General features: G+C 46.0%; 2 protein-coding genes across 10 annotated transcripts in view; one reads left to right on the forward strand and one right to left on the reverse strand.

The window, feature by feature from the left end:
• The window catches only part of wdfy4 (WDFY family member 4), a 224292-nt gene that overhangs the window by 50734 nt on the left and 155915 nt on the right, over nt 1-17643 (reverse strand). The gene's annotated exons all lie outside the window — the stretch shown is intronic.
• Nucleotides 1126-17132, forward strand: lrrc18a (leucine rich repeat containing 18a). Of its 5 annotated transcripts, none has more exons than XM_069885350.1 (3): nt 1126-1306; nt 14089-14328; nt 16283-17132. In XM_069885350.1, the coding sequence occupies exon 3, from the start codon at nt 16287-16289 to the stop codon at nt 17055-17057; it is 771 nt and encodes a 256-aa protein (XP_069741451.1). In that variant the 5' UTR covers nt 1126-1306; nt 14089-14328; nt 16283-16286; the 3' UTR covers nt 17058-17132. The 5 variants fall into 5 exon arrangements, with proteins under 5 accessions (XP_069741451.1, XP_069741449.1, XP_069741452.1 ...); XM_069885348.1 differs by lacking the exon at nt 1126-1306 and adding an exon at nt 5468-5575; XM_069885351.1 differs by lacking the exon at nt 1126-1306 and adding an exon at nt 5843-5981.

Here is a 17643-nt window from a genome sequence, read left to right on the forward strand (position 1 = left end):
AGCACTAAAATGCATGAGATTCCAGTCACAATTTATTTCAAATTACACAAAGCTAACACTACAATAGAAGGGGCTTATTTTTCTTCTACTGCAAGGGATGCTGGACAATACTAATGGTGAGTGAAACTTGAAAGTCTGCAGATGCTGGGATTCCAGAAAAAAAACACGCAGAAATTCTGGAGGAACTCAGCAGGTCTCGCAACGTCCACAAGAGGTAAAAGCATTTCAGGCCTGAGCTCTACTTCAAGCAAAAAGCAGGCAGGTGTATAAAGACTGCTGAGAGAAAAGGTGAAGAATGGGAGGGGGGGTGTGGAAAGGAGTCCACACCAACAGACAAAAGGTGATCATTGGATATGATGAAGGTGAGAATTCATTTTGACCCTGTGAGAGGAGACAGAGGGAAAAGGGGGGAGAGAGAGAGAGAGAGAGAGAGAGAGAGAGAGAGAGAGAGAGAGAGAGAGAGAGAGAGAAACGAGAGGACAGGAGACAAGGGGACAGTGATGGGGAGCAGTTTAAATGGAAACCAGAGAAGTTCATGTTAATGCCATCCAGTTGGAGGGGGTCCAGTCGGAAGATATGGGGTTATTCTTCCAGTTTACGGGTGATCTCAGTCTGGCAGTGCATGTGACCATGGACAGACGTGTCAGGAAGAGAATGGGATGGGGAATTGAAATGGGAGATCCACGCTATTGTGGCGGACAAAGCCGAGGTGCTCAACAAAGAGATCTCTCAGGCTGTGTCCAGTCAATACTAATGGCGACTCTGAAGGCAGGCAAAAGGAAAATTATATCATTAACGTTACATTTTTACATGAATATAAAAGGAACTGTGAACTGTGTGTGTTTGAGTTTTGGCAATCACAAGATAAAGGATCGGGGGAATTTTATGCTGTCACTGTTATCTATTGCCTCAGGAAAGCAGCAAAAGTCTTTGAATATCTTGGAACTAAGGGCTGTTTGCAGAGCTGAACATGCTAATTCCATACACCGTGCTGCCTAGCAACTGAATTAAACAAGAAGCAGAAGGAAACAGCGGCAGGCAGGGTGTCGAGTTGCTTCGGCAAATGTTTGACAGCATTTTCACTTCTGAAGACTTTTATGACTCCTATTCCATGCAGCAGGAGCCCAATCTAGCAGGAGTGAGAGCTTCTCCTGACCACTGGCCTCCACTCACTATCCTGTGCGCGACGTAATCCATTGTTCAAGGAGGAAGAGAGAGATGGAAGGTGCTTGTACAATAGGAGGCGGTTGTGGGCAGGAAGGATCGGAATGCTGAGAAAGACACGACCAGTCTGCTGAACCAGTGGGTAAGGACACGTACAGCGTCTTGCTCTGAAATCCTGTTCAGCATTAGATGGTTGGCTTTCTCAGGCTCTTCTCTTTCTACCTTACACGTGGTTTGAACAAGCTTGAGCAGTGAATCCCTTTCTCATTGTTAACAGCACAGATATTAATTGCTGCTCTGATCCAGTTCGAGTGCTGATTTGATGCCCGGCAATGATTTTGAGTTAATATGAAAACATGTGAAATATTTCTCACAAAGCAGTTTGGACTCTGTGCCCCTATTTTCAGTGACAACCAACAAATGCAGAAACTCCGTGGGAAGTAAAACATGAAAGTCTGCAGATATGGTGGTTGAAGTAAAAACACACGCTAGAGTCAGCGGGTACATTAGATACACTATGACTGCATCAATTAAATTCCCACTTGTAATGGAAGATTTAAACTGTATTTTTTACTTTTGCAGTCTTTGCTTCTGCAAGGCTGAGAACCTGCTTGTTTTTTAGAAACAGCAGACATAATCTAATTTACACTATTGGGCCCAGGGATGGATATGAATTAGTAGAATCACCTAAATTCCACCATGAAGCCCAGAGATGCAGTTTTCTTTTGTTGGTCTCAGACTGTCAGGAGACCTTAAAGATAATTCAATCATTTGTTCAAAGAGATAAGCTATGAAGTAAACAACTTTTGGGTAATATAAGCCATGGTCCCACTGCTGAAGTTAGAGACTCTCCAAGAGGCGGCAACATCTCTCAGCAAGAAGAACTTCAAGATTCCAACCAACGTCCCGGTTGGGGGAGGTGGAGAAGCTGCTACCGGCGCCCAGACAACCTACTACAAATGTGCAGTCGTTGGCTCGCTTTGGCAGTTGGGACCGGTCCAGGCGTTGATAAGTATAGTTGGGAAGGGCTTCTATATTGTAGTTTGAATTCAGCTTTAGATTTAGTAATAAAGACTTGTATAAACTGAACTGCTCTCGGTGTGTGTGTCTATTTTCTTTCGGTAACTTGAACACTGTGACCAATCTTAAACGAACAAAGTGAGAGGTACAAGTTTACCCAAGACAATTGGCACTACAAGCAGGGTTGGTCTCAAGATGTTTCGCTGAAAGAAAGAGGTGAGCCCTGAGCAGTTCTTGATTCCGGGATGGACTTCCAAAGACGATGGGTTTGGCATGTTGGCCAATACCCTGTCTTTGTTGGGACCACCCCTCAGTTGGGATGAGAAGTCAGATCCATCAAGTGCGCCTCTGGGAGAGCGGGTTGCCACTCTCCTTCGAGAAAGTAAATTTCCTGTTAAAAAGGAGACGCTGACGGACGGTTTTTGGCTGCTGGCCACAGCCTTACGCCACTCCGTTCAGCGTGAAGCAGAATCAGTTCAGCAAGAAGTAGAATCTCAGCGTAAGAGAGAGCAACTAGAGGAGGAGCTAGAAGCCCTGCGACAGCGCTGTTCCATGATGAGTGAGATTGTTTGCACCAGTCAGGACCGAGCCAAAGAAAGGGAGGATAAGCATGTCCAAACGATCTGCTGAAATATTAAACTCTGGCAGCGGCTCTGTGCAGATAAAGAAAGGCATGGAGTAGAACCCGATCCACATTGCATGGCCCTGGATTTTCTTTTAGCAAAACAGGGTGGGACGTGTGCTGTTGTCGGTTCTGAATCTTGTTCATATGTTCCCAATGTATCCACTAATGTATCTGATATTGTTCAGCATGTTTCAAAATCTGTTCGTGAGCTTCAGTGTCTGGGTATTGTGGCCCACAAGGATAGTTTGAGTCTTGATTGGAATCCTTTTTCATGGTTAACTGGTACATTTGGGGGATTGGGCCACAATATTCTCCGTTAGCTGCTCGCATTATTGCTTGTTTTTGTGATTATTATAGCTTTAGTTTCTCTTTTTCGCTCCTTCTGTACTCAAATGCTTGTAAGGTCTCGTAAGTGACAGACTGCGACCAAGGGGTGGAATTGTCCTGGGTAAACTTGTACCTCTCACTTAGTTCGTTTTAGATTGGTCACAGTGTTCGAGCTACCGAAAGAAAATAGACACACACCGAGAGCAGTTCAGTTTATACAAGGCTTTATTACTAAATCTAAAGCTGAATTCACACTACAATATGCAAGCGCTTCCCAATTATACTTATCAACGCCTGGACTGGTCCCAACTGCCGAAGCGAGGCAACGACTGTACACTTGTAGTAGGTTGTCTGGGCGCCGGTACCAGCTTCTCCACCTCCCTCGACCGGGACGTGGTTGGAATCTTGAAGTTCTTCTTCTTGCTGAGAGATGTTGCCACCTCTTGGAGAGTCTCTAACTTCAGCAGTGGGACCATGGCTTGCATTACTCAAAAGTTGTTTACTTCATAGCTTATCTCTTTGAACAAATGATTTAATTATCTTCAAGGTCTCCTGAGAGTCTGCGACCAACAAAAGAAAACTGCATCCTGGGCCCCAAGGTGGAATTTAGATGTGTCATATGCATCCCTGGGCCTCATAGTGTAAATTACATTATGTCTGCTGTTTCTAAAAAACAAGCAGGTTCTCAGCCTTGCAGAAGCAAAGGCTTCAAAAGTTAAAAAAAAACACAGTTTAAATCTTCCATTACACCACTCTCCTTCCTCGTCAGTCTCAGGGTGAAATCTGAAGTTTTTACTTGAATCACAGTGTCTGCAGACTTCCATTTTTTACTCCTGTCTATTGCAAAACTCTGCAAAATCTCTTTGAGAGATGCCCACCCTCAATGGTGTCACCCAGTGCAGTAACTCATGGTGTCACCCCCTCCCCCATGGACCTTCTCCCATACCAGACCATACAGAATCCTTAATAATGTTTTTGTATTAAATGTTACTCATAATTCCTGTATATAAACCGTTTACAGAGCGGAAACAGTATCACTGAATGTAACAGCAATAGTACTGAGATAAACAACCAGCAAAATTAAAATGACACCTTTAAATTACAGTATCATACGTACAGCCTAAATGTATTTACAAATACTAATGACCACAATATTGTAGCTAAAACACCAGAAAATTTGACAAAAGCAGTAACTATAAAAACACCAGCAGCAATGAAAACAACAGCGTGTGCTTGTAGCGGGTGCAGATGAAACCACGTGATTCGAAGCATCGTTGTCATTGGCTGATAACGACAGCTCTGACTGGAGCGCATTAGAAGGTTCTAAAAGGAAATGAGCGTCGAGTTTTAGCCTCCTAGTTCTATGGATACATGTAAGATGGGCTAACAAAAAATGATTTTGTTGTTATAACTACAGGGATATGTAGTTATAACAACAGGGATATGTAGTTATAATAAATTTCTGATGAAACCCTACAGAAATTTTTTTTACAGACAGTCATTTTGATGTCACACTCCCCCCCCCCCCCCCACCCACACACAATGATGGTGTCACTCGGTGCAGTCCGCAGTCCAAATGACGCCAAAGTTTATCCTGAAGAAGTTCTCCTTTGCACTCTGACGGGAGGTCTGTGGGATCTCACTGCTCCGCTCCCCATCTGTAATCCCTGCTCTCAAGGGACTCTACTCCAGCATTGTGTTTTTACTCTTGCATGTACGCCATGTCCCAGTTTTCAGGGACCAACAAGCACATACATTTCCTGTCCCTGTTTCCTGGGACTGGTTTTATACCCAATCACCAGCTGGTTCATACTGGGTGTTCATACTGTAGTTTACCCAGGGACCCAGTCCAGAGAATAAACCTTCTGCCTCAGTTAACAGGAAGAATCACTAGTCCAGTACCTCCCAACAACTATTCCAGGAAGGTTTATTTGGTTTCTCAGATGCTGCCTGACAGCTTCTGTTCTGCTTTGTGGATTGATCACAACCAATGAACAGAGCCATTCAACACCAGGTCTTAAATGCAGTCTGTTAGTGTTAATTAAATCCATTAAACGATTGTGAAGACTTCAGCAACTGTTTGGTCAAACAGGTCCCTCAACAACTTCACAGGCTACTTCTTCCAAATCACTTTAATTAAATACAATGACTAGTTTGCACCAAGTAAAATGAAAAAGTGCTGCAGACAACAAATTCTTGTAACTGCCGGACTTGATCTCTCTGGGCCTGGCAAAGCAGGACAATATCACTGCAATGACAAATATATTGTTGTAATGTCCTGCCCAAGGTTACATTTTGTTCCTATTACCATGCATCACTGGATTAGTTTTGTCATCACACATGTCACCGTGCTGAGTTGCTTTTACTCTCCAGTAATGTCCATTCAGGTCATTACAAACCAGATTACAACTTCAAACTGCCGTGGCTCTGAAAATTCAGGTATGTCAGTGTCAACTGAAAAGAGAATGTAGATGAAGAGATGATACAAATTATCCAATACAATTGAGGAGTGGAAGAGCATTAATAAAACATCAGTAATCTAGTGATTTATTACAAAACTGTGAGGCACTCACTGCCTTTGAATGACCCGATGGGTTCTCTGCACGTGAACATCAGACCATTGTGATGTTATTTGAAACAAGGTGTCTTTGTGATGTCTGGAATTCTCTGAGGTTTACAAATCCATTACTTCCCTCCCTTCTATCTGATGAACCAGGGCCACGCTCATTGTCACTTGCCACTGAGGCCTGGGTCTTTTTTGTTGTCCATGGGACTCTTGATATTGTAACAGGTTAACCGTGATAACTGTCCATCTTCCTCATGTTTAGAACCTTCAAATCAGAAGGTGAGGCTTCACCATGAGCCAGACCTGCTCCACTTTACCCCAGTAAAATGTTCAGCCTCATTTTACCCTGGTAAATAATCCAAGAGTAAATAATTGGACCACGGTGCAATCAGGTAAATCAAATGGAGAACTGCCTGGTTTTAATGGCTGAGCAACCTGTTCTTCCTCAAGTACTTGGGAAAGTTCTCCATCTATGGTCTTCAGGCTACTTTAATTTGGGGCCAATCTGACATGGCAGCTCAACTCCATGTGGAAACCTCGAGACCACATACACGGTGGCTTCTTTTGATGGACAATAATGAGTGAAACCATGACAGGGCCTGATCTTGCATTAATTCACAACTCAAGATTACACAACAAGCTCTTCAACTACTTTGGGCAGTCCGTCCACTTCACTCTGAACTCGCTACCTCACACTAGATTAGGTAAGCACATCATTGGTAATATTTATGATGTCACGTGGTAAAAGTGGTGATATCCATTACAAGGCACAAGAGCAAAAATAGGCCATTCAGCCCATTGGTTTTTCCCCACCATTCAATCATGATCTGATCTATTTTCATACTCAGCTTTATCCCCATAATCTTTGATGACAAGAACCTATCAATCTCTGCCTTAAATACACCCAATGACCTAGCCTCACAACTTCTGGCTGAAGAAATTCCTCTGCCTCTCTGTTCTGTGGATGCCCTTCAATCCTGAAGTTGTGCCCTCTTCTCCTAGATTCTCCCACCATGAGAAACAACCTTTCTACATCTAGTCTGTCAACGCCTTTCAACATTCAAGATGCTTCAATGAGATTCCTCCTCATTCTCCTAGTCTTTGCTACAGATGGGGCAGGAGATGGCTGCTATGCCCCACTGTGATATACAGATTCTATCACCAATGTGTATATGTACAGATTGTAATGTAGGATGACTGTGATTGGCTGAGACCGTAGCCACACCTACTGGCAGGTGTTAAAGGGTTGCTCTAGCCAGACCAGGTCATTCTGGACTGGTCGACCTACATATGATATGCTCCAGTCTTCTAGTTAATAAAAGCCTTGATTTGGATCAACAAGCCTTTGATTCTTTAGACATGCTCTACAATTTTATTAACTAGAAAGTTTTGAAGGGATGGAGTGTATACTATGGCTGGAACACCTCAACATCGACCCATAGTCGGCTACAGCCTCGAATGACTTTAAGCACTGGGTGAGGTGCTTTGAAACATACTTACAACCTCTGACCCTGCCGTGATAGAGGACAGCCATCGACTACTAATATTGATGACTATGGTGTCCCCGAGTGTCTACCAGAGCATCCAGGACGCGACCACTTACGCCGCAGCCATGAAGGTACTGAAAGGGCTCTACGAGCGACCGGTAAACAGGGTCTATGCTCGGTACAAACTAGCGATAAGGAGGCAACAGCCCGGTGTGTCCTGTAGAGCTTATATTCAAGCACTAAGGGCAATGGGCAGGGACTGTGCCTGAACAGACAGAACTGATGTGGAGACTACAGACGATCTCATTCGGGATGCTTACGTGGCCTGGGCCCAATCGAATGAGGTGAGGCAGTGGCTGCTAGAGCACAGGGGAGAAAACCTAGAGGACATGATCCGGATCACAGAGACAATGGAGGATGCAGTCTTAAGTATGGACGTATACTCTCTGGGCTGAACCCAACGCTCTAATGTGAGTAGGATGCCCTCCCTCTATCCTACTACCCCCTGGCACACCGGCGGCCTGTTGGCTGCCACTACGCTGCCCGATGCGACCCCAAAAAGTGTTATTTATGTGGGAGGGACAAGCACAGCAGGTCCCAGTGCCCGGTGAGAAAAGCCAGGTGCCAGAAGGGCCTTAAAAATGGCCACTTTGCTGTAGTCTGTTGCTCCAAAATGGCCACTGTCAAACACAGTGTCTCGTGTGAAGCCCAACCGCCACCCTCCCATTCAAACACTTCTTCCTCAGAGCTCTCGTCCAATGAGAGCGAGGGCTACACCGTGCGGCAGCGCCTGACGTCACGGGGCAGACGCCGAGTGTGGAAGGTACAACCCACCCTTGCCGCAATGACATTGGCCTGTTTCACCCTCCCTCATGAAGCAACGTCTGACCAGGCCCCAACCCCGACTTCAACGGCCGCCGCTGCTGCTGACCAGGGACCCGCTGCCACCATCACTGCTGAGCCCACTGCTGCCGCTGGCGACCAGGGACCCGCCGCCGCTGCCAACCAAGGACACGGCACATCCGCCGCCGCTACCGACTCTGCCGACCGGGGACCCGTCACCATCGAGGCAGTCAACCAGATACCTGCCGCCATGACTGACGCTACTGACCTGGTACCCACTGCTGCTACTGACACTGCCGACCAGGGACATTCCACCATGACCAACCTGGTACCCACCATCGCAACTGCTGACAACTGCCCGACTGACCACCCCACCGCCGACAGCAAGTAGCGACCCCCAGCACATACCGTCAGCAGGCTGCAGGCAGCAGCACCAACTCCTCAAGCTGACTCCTCCGGCCCGACTGTTTCTGTGACGTCACCACGCACACGTTGCATGACGTCATCACGTAGGACTCCACTGTCCCCATTACTAGTCACTGCATCAGTAACCCTTGACCAGGACTGCCCCCATTCCCTCACAAAAGCAATGGAACTGATTAAAATGCATTGTACCAATTGCTTATTTGACTCAGGGTCAATTGAGAGTTTGATCCACCAGACCTGCCTCACCGTTGCGGATTAGGTATTCTCCCCAATGCCCAGAGGATTTCATTGGCGACCAGATCACACTCGACAAGGGTAAAGGAGTATTGCATGGTGACCCTGAAAGTCCAGGGCATCATGTTCACAGACTTCAAACTATTAGTCCTTCCCCAACTGTGCGCCCCTGTACTGCTGGGACTTTCAGTGCCAGTTTCGAACCGTTTCCCTGCACTTTGGGGGGCCTCACGCTCCACTCTCTGTCTGTAACCACTCCACCCCGGAAGCCTCCTGCCAGCGGCAGCACGAGCCACCCGCCCCCATGCCCTCAACTGTAGCTTCTCCACCCTCCGAGTTGCTCTGCCAGCACTCTTCGCAAACCTCACCACTGGCTGGAAGCCTGTGGCCACCAAAAGCCGGCAATATAGTTAGGAACACAGGAAATTTATCACAAGCGAAATGCTGGACGAGGGTATTATTGAACCTAACTCGAGTCCCTGGAGGGCCCAGGTGGTGGTTGTTAAAAAAAGGGGAGAAGCCGCGGATGGTGGTTGACTACAGCCAGACAATCAACCGCTTCACGCTTCTGGATGCGTACCCCCTTCAAAGGATCACGGATGTGTTGAATTGATTTACGTTCGGCCTATCACCAGCTCCCGATCCGCCAAAAAGACCGACCTTTCACGCCTTTCGAAGCAAATGGGCGGCTGTATCAATTCCTCAGGGTACCCTTTGCAGGTCACAAATGGCGTCATGGTCTTCCAGCGGGAAATGGACCGGAAGGTGGACCAGTACGGGCTGACTGCTACTTTCCCGTATCTGGACAATGTCACCATCTGCAGCCATGACACGGAGGATCATGATGCCAACCTTGAGAAATTTTTTCAGACAGCAACTCGGCTGAACTTGACCTAAATTTCAACAAGTTTGTCTTCCGGACCACTCGGCTCGCAATTCTAGGTTGTGTGGTGGAGAACAGGGTGGTAATGCCAGACCCTGACCGCATCCGTCCCCTCATGGACTCACCACCCCCCCCCACAAGGCATTCAGACGCTGCCCGGGCTTTTTCTCCTACTATGCCCAATGGGTTCCACACTGTGCCGACAAGGCAATGCCACTTATCAAGACCACCTCCTTCCCCCTGTCAACCGAAGCCAGAGTGGCCTTCGACCACATCAAATAGGACATCGCCGCTGCAACGCTGTCCATCCCATTCCAAGTCGAGAGTGACGCGTCCGACTTTGCACTGGCAGCCACTTTGAACCAGGCTGACCGGCCGGTAGCCTTCTTCTTCAGAACCCTCCAAGGTCCTGAGAGACGATACTTCTCTGTCGAGAAGGTGGCCCAGGCCATTGAAGCAGTACATCGTTGAAGACACTACGTTACTGGCAGGCACTTTACACTGCTGACCGACCAACGCGCGGTCACCTTCATGTTTAGCAATACCCAGCAAGGTAAGATGAAGAATGACAAAATCACCAAGTGGAGAATCGAACTCTCCACCTTTAATTATGACATACTGTATCAGCCTGGTAAACTCAATGACCCGCCAGATGCACTCTCCAGGGGGATTTGCACCAACATACAACTGGACAGGCTGCAGAGACTCCACGAGGAGCTCTGTCATCCAGGGGTCACTAGGTTTGTGCACTTTGTAAAGCTCGCAATCTGCCCTACACGGTCGAGGAGATTCACTCCATGACCCGAGCCTGCCCGGTGTGCGCTGAGTGCAAGCCCCACTTCTTCTGTCCGGAGAACACCCACATCATCAAAGCCACCCGCCCCTTTGAGCATCTCAGCATGGATTTCAAGGGGCCCCTACCGTCGACCAACCATAATACCTACATCCTTACAGCCATCGACGAGTACTCCCGCTTCCCTTTCACTGTGCCCTGCTCGGACATGAATGCCTCCTCAGTCATAGAGGCCCTGCACAGCATCTTCGCCATCTTCGGGTACCCCAGTTACATCCACAGTGACAGGGAGTCCTCGTTTATGAGCACAGAGCTGTGGAAGTACCTTCTGTAGCGTGGTATTGCTTCAAGCAGGACTACCAGCTATAACCCACACGGTAATGGGTAGGTCAAAAGCGAGAATGCCACTGTCTGGAAAGCGGTTACGCTTGCCCTCCAGTCCAAAGGTCTCCCCGCCTCTCACTGGCAGGACGTGCTCACTAGTGCCCTACACTCCATCCTCTCCCTCCTATGCACTGTGACCAATGCCAACCCCCATGAAAGGATGTTCTCTTTCCAGAGGAAATCCGAATCAGGAACAACCATACTGCTGTGGCTGATGGTTCCCGGGCCGGTCCTCCTGCGACGCCACGTCCGGTACTCAAAGAACGACCCCTTGGTTGACCGAGTGACTCTGCTCCATGTGAACCCGCATTATGCCTACATTGAGTACCCGGATGGGTAAGGGACCTAGCCCAAGCGGATCAGGCCCAGCAGTGCTTCCAACCCAACCTCCCTCAAATCCTTCTCCCCCAGATCATGTGCTTGAACAGAGGGACCAGCACCACCCCACCAGCTCAGGCCAGACAGTCGACAACGCCGTTGGGGAATTGAGCAAAGCAGTGGCCGCACCCAATGAGCCTGCTGGCGACACGACTCTAGCGACCCCAATCCCGGCACCACGGCGGTCATGCTGGATGGTCAGGCCCCCTGACTGGTACAGCCCCTAACCTCCACCGGGCCCATTTTTTCTTTTTCTTTTTTTTCACAGCCCTCCATCCTCCCCGGGGTCAGTTCTCAAAGAGGGAATGAATGTGATAGTACAGATTCTATCACCAATGTGTATATGTTTAGATTGTAGTGTAGGATGACTGTGATTGGCTGAGAGTGTAGCCAAGCCTACTGGCAGGACTTAAAGGGTTGCTCCTTGCCAGAGCAGGTCATTCTGGACTGGTCAACCTACATGTGATATGCTCCAGTCTTCTAGTTAATAAAAGCCTTGGTTTGGATCAACAAGCCTTTGATTCTTTCGACACGTTCTACACCCACTTCTTGGTATTCCCTGCTGAACCTCTTTGCCTTGAACTCTCCTTCTTTAAGGCCTTCAGACCTTCCTCTTTGAGTAAGCTTTAGTCACTCTTGTACTTTATTTGGGTGTCACGGTTAGCGAAGTGCAATGCTGTTACAGTGCCAGTGGTCAGGACTTAAGTTCATATCCCAAGCTGTCTGGAAGGAGTTTGTACACTCTCCCCGTGTCTGCATGGATTTCCTCTGGATGGTCCGATTACCTCGCACGTTCCAGAGAATATAGGTTACTTGGGTGAAATTGGACAGCATGGGCTCTTGGGGAGAAAGGGCCTGTTACCATGCAGTATGTCTAAATTTAAATTTAGAATCTTCCAAGGAAAGGTTATGATGTTAAATCCACTATCTATTGGATGAAATTTTAGACAAGGCCCCAGTAATGATCATCACAAGGACATGCAAGGAGATTTATCCAGGTGTCCTCAGTCAACATCACTGAACATCCAATCATTCCACATAGGGGCTTGCGGAAGTTTAGGATGAGCAAGCTGATTGTCTCGTTCTCTTTATTACAATAGTCACTTCCCCATAAAACTACTGAAGTGGCTGCAAGGGTTTGGTCATGTTTCTGCAGAAACACAATTCTTTGTAGTGGAAATTATTGCTCTTGCGGTCATGTGGTTCAAGTTGACACCAATTCCTGTTTATGAGTTAAAATTAAATTTTGCCATCATTCTCCTAAAGCCTGAGGCTTTCTAAAGAATACTTCCCAGTCAGTTGAAACTGCATCTGGTTAAAAGACCCAGTCAGACCTTGGGTGAAGTAGCATTAGAGAGTGGAACAAGAGCTTCTCAATAAGGAACTTGCTACTTCCTTCTGTTAGCTAATGCACTGCCAATTGTTCATTAGTGTTCTATCCCACACCATACAACATCCCTTTGGAAAAACATTGAAAGTCTTTAACAGAATCTGTACATACTAGATTCAGCCAGCAGGTCAGACCACAACTGTGGAGGTACAACCATGGGAAATGGATCAGGAATTTGTTCACAATCATTGCTCCCATCTCACCTATTCAGTGCTTTCACCATGTACAGGGGTATTTCTGCTTTCCAGCATCTACAGTTTTTACAGTTCTATAACTTTCAAACTGGAAATGGTGCAAATAAATCATTTGGCAAAAGCAAATTTGCTGAAAATGGAGGGAAAAGAGATGAGAGACAGAGAGGAGGGAGCAAAGGAAGGTGGGGTAAAGGGAGAGCAGGAAAATGGCAGGGAGATGTACACATTTGAGGGAGGGAAGAAGGAGGGAAAACAATTTCACAATATCAGCAGGTTTAACTTTGAATCCCTAAAACAGACATGGTGAAAACCCTAAAGGACATGGGAATTTTTTATATATACAAGTTCTACATGTCAGCTTGTCCTTGGTGAGTAATGAGTGAAGAATAAGGGTCAAATGATTGTAAATTTGAATATTATTGTGAATCAGCCTAAATTAGCCATGAATAACAACACTATTTTTCACGCAAAGTGTCATTGTTCCTCGTGGTTCTGGAACTTGATTAATATTAGACAATCTGAGAGCAACCAAAGTATCCAAAACTTGGAAAGAGCCAAGAAAGTTATTTACTTCCTTGCTGTTACTTGGGCCCATCATTAATTCGACTCCACCCTCTTGTCCTGTATTCGTTGGAATTTGGGAGAATGAGGAGGAATCTCATTGAAACATTTCAAATGTTCATAGGCGTGGACAGAGTAGATGTAGAAAGGTGGGAGAGTCTAGGACAAGAGGGCACAACTTCAGGATTGAAGGGTGCCCGGTTAGAACAGAGTTGCAGAGGAATTTCTTTGGAATTTGTTGCCACAGGCAGTTGTGGAGGCCAGGACATTGGGTGTATTTAAGAATGATATGTTTTTGATTAGCCAGGAAGTGAGGTTGAGAGGGAAAATGGATCAGCTCATGATTGAATGGCAGGGCAGACTCGATGGGCTGAATAGCCTATTTCTGCTCCTGTCTTATAGACTCCCCCTCCAATAGCCAGTCTGCTTAGTGAGTCACCTATGTCGGTTTGTATAATTTGTCTGCATGTGCGTTATGTCTGGTTGTGTGTTTTGCACCAAGGACCGGAGAATGCTGTTTTGTCGGACTGTACTTGTGCAATCTGATGACAATAAACTTGACTGGAATGGTGCAGTGTGAACTGGTACAATCTTATCCCCATGAATTCAATGCCATTTGGTGCTGCTGAACATGAGCCCCGTGACCCAAAGGGCTGGCGGTGTGTTCTGTGATCAATTAACACACTTGTGGATGATAGTGGTCAATACTTCACTGACACTGAGAGCTGGCTTTACACTTCTTTGGCTTGGCTTCGCGGACGAAGATTTATGGAGGGGTACTAACTGGCTGCTATATCCCTTATGTTTTCACAGTGGATCGACTTCAAAACTAATTGAGGGTGAAAGACACTAAGTGTGTTCCCCCCCCCCCCACCTCAATCTCCGACAAAATTAAATAACAAAGGAGTAACCTGAGACATCGGTTCTATGATACTTGAAACAGGGGGCCCTCTCTGACCCAGGGACCCCTGCACAGGAAGCAAACATTTCAGCAGTGCGTCTACAGTCGTCATCCAGACACATCGCCAACTCCGTGACTGCACATTAAAAACAGTAAGTGTGCCTCTGGACAAGTTTTTACAGATAGATTTGAGACACTCTATTAGACCGTGTATTCTTTTTGCGTCTCTCCCTTCCAACATGGATAATTGAAATTAGCTGGATGGATTAGTTATTATCTCAGATTCCCCTGCACATGGCTGAATATGATTAATGAATAGCCAGTGTCCCTTAGGGCTTGGAATGAAGCCTTTTTAATGGAAAGGTATGTATGTGAGAAACTCATATTGCTTCCCAAACAATCATCCATCACCACCCAACCTGGCTTAGCACAATTAAGTGTTGTCATAGAGAAGGCAGCCACAGAGAAGTGAGCTTTAACCAGCTTCAGTTCCACTTACATTCAGACCCATTTGTTTGTGTTAAGCCACGTTAAAAGTTTACTCAGGACACTCATGCACTGCTCTAACTTAGGAGGATTTTAAAATGTATATCATCTTCCTTTGTAAAATGAGAACAAGCCTTCCTTGTTCCCATTCAGCCTCTAGTCTTTAAAATAAATGCAAGCAGTAATGGCATAAAACACAAAAATCTGTAGACACTGTGGTTGAAGTAAAAACAATGCTGGAGAAACTCAGCAGGTCAAACAGTGTCCTTCCTTTATGTTGCAAAGGTAAAGATTCATAACCAACATTTCAGGCTTGAACCTTTCATCATGGTATGAGCACAATGTAGGCAGGTGCCCAAAGAAAACTTAACAGGTCAAACAGAGTATCATATAACAAAGATAAGAATACATAACCGATGTTTTTGGCTTCAGCCCTTCATCAAGCTGCCTACATTTTGCTCATACCTTGATGAAAATTGATGCTCAAGCCTGAAACATCGGTTATGAATCTTTACCTTTGCTATATAAAGGACACTGCCTGACTTGCTCAGATTTTCCAGCATTGTGTTTTTACAGAAGTGGCAAGCTTTGTCCCAGACATTGTGCGACATGTGTCATTTGTGTGAAACAAACAGCAAAGTTCAAAATCCCCAATAGTTGGCTAAAGTAATTGATGAAAAATAACAATTTGTATTATGAAGAGCAGGAAAATTGCACAGGGAAAGCTGGATTTTGAATAACTAGAAGAAATAGTCGACCATGTGAAATACTAAAGACTGCAGACACCGTGAATGTAGTAAACACACAATACTGGAGAAACTCAGGAGGTCAAACAATGTTCTTTACATTTCGTAGCAAATATAAAGATACAAGGCTCAAGCCTGAAACGTTGGCTATGTATTTCATTAACAATCCGAGACCCTAATATTAACAAAACAATATTTATTTGTGTAGATGAATACTTGTCCAACATGTGTATTGATTGTCTGTATATGTGTTATGTTTGGTTGTGTGTTTGCATGTTTTTCACTGAGGACCCGAGAACACTGTTTTGTCAGGTTGTACTTGCACAATTGAATGATAATAATTGACTTGACTAATGCATGCTGTTTGGCCTGCTGAGTTTCTCCAGCATTTTCTTTTGACAAGCAGTAATAGGGGACTTTGTTAGAGAAATTTCACAGGTTCGACAGCGATGTGAGTTTGGGCAGAAGTGGGTTCATTCACTTTGCCCTGGGAAGCCAGGCTCCAAAAAGGTGGTCGACTTTTGGTGCAACTCAATCACCTTCAAGATGCACCTTAGGTTTATGCCCAAGTTGGTCTCCCAATTGTAATAGTGCAGGAAATCTGCAAGAGGTGGAGGTTCTGACTTCTCATACGACAGAATAATGAAGTGCAGTTTGAAGGGATGATGGATAAACAGATGAGAAAGGAAAGAAAGGTGATGCTGTTAGATAGTGAGGGGTGGGGGGTGCTACCTGACTGGAGCTTAACACAGGGCAGGAAGATACATGAACTTGAAAGTACCACCTAACTCAGTGTAGCTATTGATTTCTGCAGTAGGTAAGGAAACTATTTGACCTTTTCTCATTGTTCTTTATTCTTAAAAACAAAAATCAGGAAGATGCCAAAAAAGAAAGGTCCACAGGGGAAAAAAATTACCCTCAAGATGGCAAAAAAATCCATGAAGATCACGGTGGATGGGAAACGACGTTTGGACCTCAGCAATATGGGAATAGCAACGTTTCCCAGGTGTATCCTGAAACTGACTGACATCGAAGAAATTGACCTCAGTAGAAATATGATCAAAAAAATTCCAGACTACATTAACAAATTCCCAAAGCTTCGATACCTTGACTTTCACACAAACAAGATAGAGAGAATTCCTGAAAATATTGGCCAGTTGGAGTTGCTCTATTACCTAGACCTGTCCAATAATAAGCTCACCACGGATGGCTTGCCCTTCGAACTCACTCAGCTGAAAAACCTCCGCGTCCTGAACCTTGGGCTCAATTTAGTGGAAATGATTCCAACCACCATTGGTACATTGAAGGAACTAAAGGAGTTGGGGTTGTTCGATAACCGCATCACCTACATGCCGGAGAAAGTAACCAAGCTCCCAAAATTGAAGAAGCTGAATGTGATGCGAAATCCCTTCACGATGCCGCAGATTCCCGAAGAGCCAAGCGATACTATTGATCGCATAGAGGACATTTACCTGGCCAGGAAAGGTCTGCTGTGTCGGCCCTGCCTGCGGAAGTTACGGCGAGAGAGGGACAAATGGAGTAAAGTAAAGCAGATCGCTGAGCTGGACGAGGAGCCCGACTTCAGTGGGCTCATTGCCCCCAACTCTGTCGCCAAGCAAGACGAGGTCTCTTGGAGAGTGAGTGAATGAGAATTGGTGAGGGGAATGGATCTCTATGGTTTGGCTAAATGTGACCCAGCCGCAAATAAAATTTATTTGCCTCAATTCATTCTTTTCTCCTTTGGTCTTGGCACTGTTCCCAAAGCAAAACAGTTTCTCCTCTTGATTGACCCTTATAGTCTGGAAACTGTGCCAGCAGTGATAATGTCCGGGCATGTACACAACCTGCTCCCCATGGAACATCTTACTTTGGTTTTCACCCCACTTGATTTGAGAGGTTGGACACTGACAATACACTCACTGCTGGAGGCAAGGCAGCAAAAGTTCAGTGTTCCTGTAGATATCTAGCTGCAAGATGTTTTCACTATTGCTGGTAGAGGGCATCTTGATATCAAATTAAGAAAGTTTCTGGCCAGATGCTCACGACTGGGATTCTGAGCTTCTGTGTCAACCACATACATGCTGCACTCAGAGGCAGTGAAACTCTCCCACACCGCAAGCAATCGCGGCGCAGAGATAAGGGCCTTGCTGGCTGTGATTCTGCTTCTCCTGTGGGGTCTGACCAGAGCGCAAATTCCCATTCCACCGCCCATCCTGCTCATCCTACTTCCCCCAA

This window comes from Narcine bancroftii, chromosome 6 (genome assembly GCF_036971445.1).
Source record: "Narcine bancroftii isolate sNarBan1 chromosome 6, sNarBan1.hap1, whole genome shotgun sequence".
In the NCBI taxonomy this organism is placed as follows: Eukaryota; Metazoa; Chordata; class Chondrichthyes; order Torpediniformes; family Narcinidae; genus Narcine; species Narcine bancroftii.

Bases quoted from the DNA above. Each gene is read 5' to 3' on its own strand.
- lrrc18a (XM_069885350.1), top strand. From the start codon at position 16,287: ATGCCAAAAAAGAAAGGTCCACAGGGGAAAAAAATTACCCTCAAGATG.